Source organism: Amphiura filiformis, chromosome 11 (genome assembly GCF_039555335.1).
Source record: "Amphiura filiformis chromosome 11, Afil_fr2py, whole genome shotgun sequence".
Classification (NCBI taxonomy): domain Eukaryota; kingdom Metazoa; phylum Echinodermata; class Ophiuroidea; order Amphilepidida; family Amphiuridae; genus Amphiura; species Amphiura filiformis.
Window position 1 is genome coordinate 64,284,830 of NC_092638.1, and position 9,269 is coordinate 64,294,098.

A 9,269-nucleotide genomic window follows, 5' to 3' on the forward strand; every position below is an offset into this window, starting at 1 on the left:
ACATTGCGAATTTCAAAAATCAAAATTATTTGATATCAGAAGGACATTCTTCGTATTCAGAATGCAATTGATATGTCTGATGTGCTCTAATGTCCCACAATAAATACTATCCAAACGTTCATACCACATCCCTTAAGGTTAACAAAAATGGTTTACCTCCTTCTGCTTTAAGGTGGTACTACACCCCCCTGATAAATTTTGTGACTAATTTTGCATTTTTCTCAAAAAATAACTACACACTGGTCAGTGGCGTGCCGTGGCCGCCCCAACCCGGGGGCTGAAGAAGAAACAATTTTGCCGCCCTTCTTTAACAGCCGAAAAGGTTGACCCAATTTTTTTGAAAAAATGAAGAGCAAAAAAAAAAAAACAAAAACAAAAAACAGCAACCCTTTTGCCGCCCCTTCGTTTTTGCCGACCCTTCTTCTTCCGCCGCCCCTTCGTTTTTGCCGCCCCCTACTTTGACCCCGGCCCCCCCCCAAAATACGCGCATGCTGGTAACAAAAGTTAGGTATATTTATATTATAGGCCGTAGAGGCAAGGAATACAATTACTTCCCTGAAATTTCAGTGATTCAAGACAAGTGGTTCATTATATATGTTAAGAAATGAGGTACATTCTGGCGGTACCTCTTTTCTTATCATAAATAACATACCGCTTGTCTTGAGTCACTGAAATTCCAGTGTAGTTGTTTAATGGTTTGTGGAATGATGTGGGGCCGTAGTGGTCAGCGACAACCTGTAAAGTGTGCTGAGGCTTGTGGATCAACGTCTAGGCGTTGTGCCTGTGCGTAGCGCACTATAAATCATTGACCCTATAATATACATAACTTTTGTTACTATTGTGTTATTATTTTTTGAGAAAAATGCAAAAACAGTCACAAATTTATCAAGGGGTGTAGTACCACCTTAACCTGCTTTTAATACTGAGTGACATCCTCAATTGAAATTTGCTGGGTGCATGGGAAAATTATCTGGGGGTACACTAATTTGCTCAGAGGCGGATGGGGGGGGGGCACCCCGGCGTGCAGTGCACTCCCCTACTTTTTGCAGAGCGGTGCCTGACTTTGTGTTGGTGCCCCCCTATTGAAAATTCCTGGATCCGCCCCCGTGGCCGAGTCCAGATTCTCTAATATATAATTTGGTTGACAAATGTGTTCAGAGTCGAAGCACCCCAAAGTAATCAGCAGTCAATTGGGCTATTCCAGTTGAAATCCATACACCCCCTATGGAAGACATGACTTAAATCAATCACACAGGAGGTATAGATTAAAATTCGCACTCCCTATGTGGAAGGCAATGTCTTCTATAGGGAGTGTATGGAATTCAACTGTAATAGCCCATTCCTTCAATGTTTCATTACTTTTCCTGTGTGTCGCCCTCAACTGTTTTCTTCATATCATCTGGTACTTCAATTTCATTCAGGTTTTCCATTCCTGGTCCAGGCTCATCCATAATCAACAGACTGACCACATTCTCACAGGCAGATATGACCGACTCATCCTGCTCCCACTTGTGGAATTCCCTCAGAATCACATAGGTCTTCTTGTCCTTCACTATCTGTCGACAGACTTTGGTAGCACATAGCTGTACATAACACAATAGAGAGAAATAGAATAAGATGATTTGGTGAAACAAAATAACAGAGATACCGTAAAGATATATGCCTAACGGCGCACATGGGATCCCTTGCCTTACGGTAAATTTCACATACAAATAGAGAGCTCCCTCCTCTGAAACTCCCCACATTAATGAAGGTATACCCTTATTTTCTGGTGGGATTTTTATAGTATGACAGTTTTAGTTTGTACCTAGAATTCCAGTTATGTCAAGGGAACCCATATACACCATTAGGCAAATCTTTACGGTATCTGCCTTCTTACAATATCTACATTTACTAATGTCAATGAATTGCGGCTTCACAGTGTTAACACTAAGACTTTTTTCTGGGGGCAACAGCCTAACAATGAAGAAGGAAATTTGAGTTTCTTTCAATAGTAAAAATGCTAACTCCTATGTACCAATGTACTACAATGTCCTCAACATAGTACCAATTCCTAAGTCAGGAGATCTTAGTCAAGCAGGGAACTATCGTGGGATAAGCGTAAGCTCAGTTGTAGCCAAGATATTCAACAAAATGATTCTCAACAGGATCAGGCCTGAAGTAGACAAGGTTCTAAGGATCAATCAGAATGGTTTCAGGGTTGGCCGAACAACAGTAAGCCACATACTGGCCCTAAGGAGGATCATTGAAGGAGTGAAGGCTAAAAACCTGCCTGCAATAATAGACTCCAGGAAAGCCTTTGATACCATTCATAGAGGAAAGATGCTGCAAATTCTCAAAGCCTATTTAATCCCTAATCAACTTGTGGAAGATATAGCAAGAATGTATGAAAATACAAAGGCAAAAGTAGTTTCACCAGATGGAGAAACTGAACCGCTTGATATTCTTGCTGGTGTACTACAAGAAGACACCCTTGCCCCATACCTCTTTGTGGTGGTATTAGACTATGCATTGAGGGAGGCAGTCGAAGGCAGAGAAGAGCAGCTTGGATTCCAGCTGGAGAAGAGAAGGAGCAGACAAATCGGACCTGAAGTGCTAACAGATTTTTCATTTAGACTTTGCAGACGACATAGCCCTACTGTCAGAGGAAATTCACCAAGCGCAAGAGCTACTGCAAAGGGTTGAATCATCTGTTGGAAAGGTTGACCTCAAAATGAATGCTTCAAAAACAAAGTTCATGTCTTTCAACCATAATCAAATGATATCTATCCAGACAAACAATGGCACCAAACTTGAAGTGAGCGACTTCAAGTCTCTGGGTGCATGGATGGCTAACACTAAAAAAGACGTAAAAACATGCAAAGCATGTAACAGCCTCAACAAAATCTGGAGGTCAACTTTCCAAAGGAAATTCAAGACCCGTTTATTTGCTGCTACCGTTGAATCTGTACTAACCTATTGATATGAAGCATGGACCATGTCTCCCAGGCTATGTAAAGGACATGATGGTTGCTACACAAGAATGCTTAGAGCAGTATGCAACATCAATTGGAAACAGCACATCATGAACAAAGAGCTGTATGGTGATCTACCAAAACCCTCACAGAAGATCAGAGAGAGGAGGACATGTTTCGCTGGGCACGCGTACAGAAGCAAAAATGAGCCTGTAGCCAAGCTGATCAATTGGACACCAAAACATGGAAACAGAAAACCTGGTAGACCCCCTCTATCATACGTGGATGTATTGAAACAGGACACTGGACTGGATGTTATGGATTTGGGAATGGCCATGCAGGACAGAAGGACTTGGCGTGCTGTTGTAGTTCGAGGACACCACTCATCTTAAGCAAGTAAGCAACTACTTACTAAGCATGCTGCATGCCAAACTTGGACTTCACATACATGTATGCGGAAATTACAAAATAATTTTTATTCATCAACTTATTTGATCAGTTTGACAATATAAAAATATACATCCATTGAATCCATTGAAAAGAAAGCTACATTTTTTTTTCAAAACTACACAAAAGACCAAACAAAAGATGTCCTCATTTTATTTTACCTTGTGTATTGCCTCCAGCAGCATCTTCCTGATCTCTGCATCTTGTTCTCTCATCTTATCATCATCAAGATACTGCAAGTCATCAGGCAGTCCATCCATGTCCTCTTCTGAGAGTTCTTCTGGTCCAGCCAATGGGAGTAACATGTGTGGTAGGATGTCTACTGTATCACTCAGCAGCCATTCGTGGGCATCTGCAATATTGGTAGCATATAATGATATTAGTATACAAATATTGACTGCTATGAGGGGCATGGTCAATAGGCCCAAGGTGATCTCAAAACCATGACTATGCTCCGAGGCGTAGCCGAGGGGCATAGTCATGGTTTTGAGATCATCAAAAAGCAATCAATATTTGTTTTATATACCAAATCTTAAGATTCTTGTCATCTGTTGGGTTAAAAGCATCAATTTTGGGAAGAGAAATTAATAGTTTCAATGCGAACGCCACAGATTACAATCTGCGATTCCTGTGGCGCACAAAAACATTAACATGTGGGTAATATCATTTTAGGCTGGAAACAAAGCACATGCAGATCTATGCCCGGGGAATAGTTACTTTTGCGCTTTTAACCAATCAGATGGCGGGAATCTTTAGATGAGGTATAATAAAGGATAAGGGCTTTTGGGCTTGAGGTTACAGGTACAGGGTGACATGGTCTCTCAGTAAGTCCTGTAACTACCAAAGGCATATGCACATCATATTGAATTATTTTCATAACTCAAGAAAATAGCAGGCTGGGATAGCAGGTCCATTCACTGTAGAAGAAGTGATATAACAGAATTAATTACCATAGCAATGTGTTTACATTGCCCTGAACTAGACAGAACGCTGTACAGGGTTAAAGACCTGGATCGTAAATTCTATAGAATATTCACATCATGCTGATCACCCACACCTGTAAGATTAGTGTCTTTGAAAAGAGCGGTATCGTAGTAAATCTGTCAATGCACATCCTGATAGAGCAGGCAATACATTTGAAAGTAGTGCTGTAAACCGGTCACTTCATATCATCCCTAAGTCACATGGTTTAGGAATACAGAGAACATTCCTAAACCATATGATTTGGGATGATATGAAGTGACCTCCATTTGAGACAAGTGCATCGTTTTGATATGGATACCTACACAAATGAGAGCACATTTTAATGATCATAATTTGTCAGAGTTCTACATGCATAATAAAAATATGGTTTACCTATTTCAAAGCAGCAATTCTTGAGAGCGGCAATGACCCCACGTCTTCTCACTTCCGACCCCAAAAACTGTGTAAACGGCAACAACCTCTGTATGACGCAATGTTCTCTATCCAGTATAAACTTTCTACCCTCCACGAGTTGTGTTAAATTTGACAGAACATCACCAAGATGATGCAAATTTGCTTTAGAATTATAACCTACATTGCAAAACACTTCCACTAATTTCACAAAGTCTGTCGAACAATCCGATCCTTTAAGATTATCCATAACCTTTTGGCAACCGTCTTCCGTTCTTGTAACATTGGACAAAATCATACTTGCTGCATCTGCCAAAACACAACTGGCATCGGCGATCATTTCTAATAGACAGCTTATGAACTCTTTTTCATTACAAAGAGTTTTGACAATCCTTTCCTCACTTGATAAATTAATGAGCCCTTTGAATGCATCTCTGCATACCACTGGGTCTGTGTCTTCAGTAAGTCCAATCAATGCTTGTGTGTATGCTGGATCTTCACACAAACATTGCCGTCCTGTGGTTGAACCTGTGATGGGGATGATCACAAAATTGTTGTCACTTACATGTAAAAGGAAATTGTTAAAACTTACAATATGAGGGGTCACTATTATACACCAGGCACAAAAAGAAACTTGTCAGTTATATTCATCCTTGCTGTTCAATAACTTGATCATTTTGGATTATTCTGAAATATACATTTTGTTAATTGGACATTTCTTTCTCATTTGACACCCTGTTCGTGAACATTGAGCAAGAATTGACCAAGATATGCGCCTCAAACTCTCAAACCCCAAAATGAAAAGTTGCAATTTTAACGATTCAATTGTGCCTGTTACACTGTGTGCTTTATTGATTGGCCTGTGGTTCTTGTGTGCAATACAACGATGCATTCCCATTGAAAATTGTTGAAAATGCAACTTTTGATTTTGGGGTTTGAGGGTTTGGAGGCGCATATCTTGGTCAATTCTTGTTCGTTTTTCACGAACAGGGCGTCAAATGAGAAAGCAAAGTCCAATTAACAAAATGTATATTTCAGAATAATCCAAAATTATCAGGTTATTGAACAGCAAGGATGAATATAACTGACGAGTTTCTTTTTGTGCCTGGTGTACATGTAGTCTGTATGCCTTCCTTGAAGCAGTCGACTAAAATCAATTGTGAAAACTGCTCGTTTTTGCAGGAATTTGTTATGCTAGTTGGATTCCCTTTGTCATTTCCTTTCTCAAAATGTACAATGTATATTAGTGCCGTACTATTACGCTGCCTTTCGTATTCGGCAAGGAGGACACTTTCGACCTCCTCGTTTGTTTACAAACAGAGAGGCAGGCAAAAGGCCTGTCAAAACTGTTCCGCTTATCCAAATACTCAAGTATCAAAAGGATGGTCCACAATAGAATGATTCACGCAACATGAATAGGGGATTAAAAAACTGTGAAGTAGGACCATGTGCTTCTTTTGTCCAATTTGCCATCAAGATTTCGAATGGAAACAGTTCAGACCCAGAACACGATCATGTCAGAAATTAATATTTTGTTCTGGGACTGATTATTTGGACTAAATGTATATCTGTGTACTTATCATCATTACATTTAGAGAAACAAACAATGAATACAATATGTAAATTGGAAAAATAGTGGCATGATCAGCAAGAATTATATAAATATAAACACCAGGTTCACTTTCGCATAATAAAGGAGACAAATAGAAAAAGGGATTCATGAGGTCCTGGGTTTGATTCCCGGGTGGCATCACTTTTTCTGCTTGCCTCCTTTATTATTTTCGACGACGAACAAAAAAAAAAAAAAATTGTTTATTAATATCTAAATTACTGCTTCAAGGAAGGCATACAGACTTGGGTTAAATTCACCCCAAAATTTTGACTTTTGGTATATCGATGGGTCCAAATTTCTTGATAAAATGGTATATTGATGGGTCCACTTTCAAATTCTCAGCAGCACACCTCTACCAAAACCAAACTTTAGTACCCCCCCCACCCCAGAGTAGGTCCACCTGAATTGTCCCAAAGGAAACCGCTCATTATTTTGTAAGGCCATAAGCATGGGTATCACCGGTGTTTTCCATATTGCGTGTCGTGGCCAAACACATCACGATATAGGATATATCGCGAACTTGAGCACCTAAAATTTGACCTTCAAAAATCGCTAAATTTTGCTCAAGACTATCGCAATGAAATTACTTACAGTAAGACATAAAAGTGTGCTCAGATTCTAACAAATTTACTTGGATATTCAGTCAAATAAGTAACATTTTTGCTTCAAAACTTGCGATCAAACAGTATGTTCAGTTCAGCTCAAAATTAATATCACAGTAAAAGCTAACATTTTATGGAAAAGAAATACTAAACATCTCAAAAAAGTAATTACCCCCTTTAAATAATGGCCATTACAGTATTTAAAAGGGGCTATTGTATCAGTGTTGTAGGTCTCGAGACCAGGTCTCGGTCTCGAGACCATCTCGAGACCTGGTTTTGTAGTGTCTCGGTCTCGGATGTCAAGGTCTCGGTCTCGGAACTCAAAAGTCTCGGTCTCGGACCTCAAAAGTCTCTGTCTCGGACGTTTTTTTGTTCGAGACCTGTCGAGACCTGAAGAAAAAGATATGATTTTCTGTTGTTGTTCATTATTTATTCCTTACCCTAAATTTCAATGAATGTTGAAGAAATTGTTCAGAATACAGATACAGAAATCATTTTTAAATAAATGAATCATAAGTGAGCATGTTCGGATATGAGCTTCCAATTTCAGTTCATGATTAAACATAGATGGGCAGGTGGTGAAAGCGAGGATCCCACTTAACTTTTGCAAGGGGAACATTCTCCACAAAAGCATAATAGATGAACAAATAGTTGCCCTGTGCAGTGTGCATTTTTATTTCAGCACGAAAAACATTGTGTTTTGGGCCCAAATATGGTAACATTGCTCAATTTTGAGCGCTTCGCGCACTGGTGCTTCAAACACTGGCCCTTCACACACTAGCCTAATTGTGCCTCCATTATAGCCAACATTTTTGAAATTTTCCCAAAATTTGGAGGAAAAACTGTAAAAATTAAGACAAAAAGTGTTAAACTGCAGGTCCAAATTTCTTGAACAGTTGGTACAATGATGGGCTCCCTTTCAAATTCTCAGCGGCACACCCCTACCCAAACCAAACTTGAGTATCCCCCGGGATTAAACCAAGGTCTCGGTCTCGGTCTTGGTCTCGGAACTTAGAGGTCTCGGTCTCGGAAGGGGTGGTCTTGGTCTCGGAAGGTTTGGTCTCGGTCTCGGTCTCGATCTCGGACGGGCAGGTCTTGGTCTCGGTCTCGGTCTCGGACATAGAGGTCTTGACTACAACACTGTATTGTATTACAAATCTGTATGTGTTGGAAGCAGTTTTATTTCTGCACATTTTGATACTTCATTTGTAGCAATCGACTTAATATTGACATCACAGTGTACATTTAAATCAATGTAATCCAAGATTTGAAAGTTGCAGTCAATTCTATTGATTTGTATTCAGTATAATGGAAGGAAATCTGTGCAATGATATCCGAGTGTTTTTGTATTGTTGTAAGTGCAACTTTCAAATCTGGACCTTACTACATTAAATTGACCGGTGTTTTATTGTTTTCTGGGCTATCGTATCAAATGAGGTGTCAAAATGCACAGAAATAAATTCTGCTTGAAGTTGTACATGTACAACACATTTTACAGATTTGTAATTAATACAATAGCCTGTTTTGAATAATGACCATTATTTAAAGGGGGGGAGGGGGTAATGACTCAATTTTGCACTGCTATTTTTCATGCTCTTGATGATTTAGAAGAACAAAATCCTAATGCTGGTTTCATACTTTCCTGCCACTTGCCGCTTTGAAGTTGATTTTGCTTTACTGCGCAGTCGAACCAGAAACGCTAGTGGTGACCAGCGGCAAGCCAATGTATCGATCACTCCACTGCTTTGCCGTGGCGGCAGCACCACTGGGAATTGAATTCAAGTCAACTTGGAGCGGTGCCGCTCTGACGTATGAGAACAAAATGTGATTTTGGAGCAGTGCTGAGCAGCAAGACTCATATACTTGCATGCTTGGCAAGAGTCGGAGTCATGCCGAGGGCGCTGCCCCGCTTTCAGACAAGTGGAAGCGGCATGATGAAGCGTCACACCGCTCAGCGGCAGAAAGTATGAAACCAGCATTAGGCTTTTTGGAAACTTTGCGATGATTTATGTGACAAAAAAAAATCGTCTTCATGTGACAACTTGATTTCCATGTTAATCAATGATTCAATCAAATTTCATGCCTACTTGTGAAACTTAGAACATATTCCAAAGCTTTGCCCTTCACATCTTGTCTTGTAGATGGTGTCAGGAACTGCAAGAGTTCTTGTAGAACATGGGAATCTGCCATCTGTATAATGTACTGGATTGAGGAAGCCTAAAATGTCATAAACATGATAAACTGTAAGCTTATCATCTTATGTGATTTTGCAATAGCTCT

The 9,269-nt window shown here is 39.9% G+C and overlaps 1 protein-coding gene across 1 annotated transcript; it reads right to left on the minus strand.

Annotated features, from left to right (window-relative positions):
- Positions 1-1,016: 1,016 nt before the first annotated feature.
- Positions 1,017-9,236, minus strand: LOC140165143 (protein HGH1 homolog). The gene is made up of 4 exons (XM_072188580.1): positions 9,077-9,236; positions 4,758-5,303; positions 3,563-3,753; positions 1,017-1,583 (listed from the first exon to the last, which is right to left on the minus strand). Exons 1-4 carry the CDS (start codon positions 9,177-9,179, stop codon positions 1,356-1,358), a joined length of 1,068 nt encoding a protein of 355 aa, XP_072044681.1. The 5' UTR covers positions 9,180-9,236; the 3' UTR covers positions 1,017-1,355.
- Between the last annotated feature and the right edge of the window lie 33 nt (positions 9,237-9,269).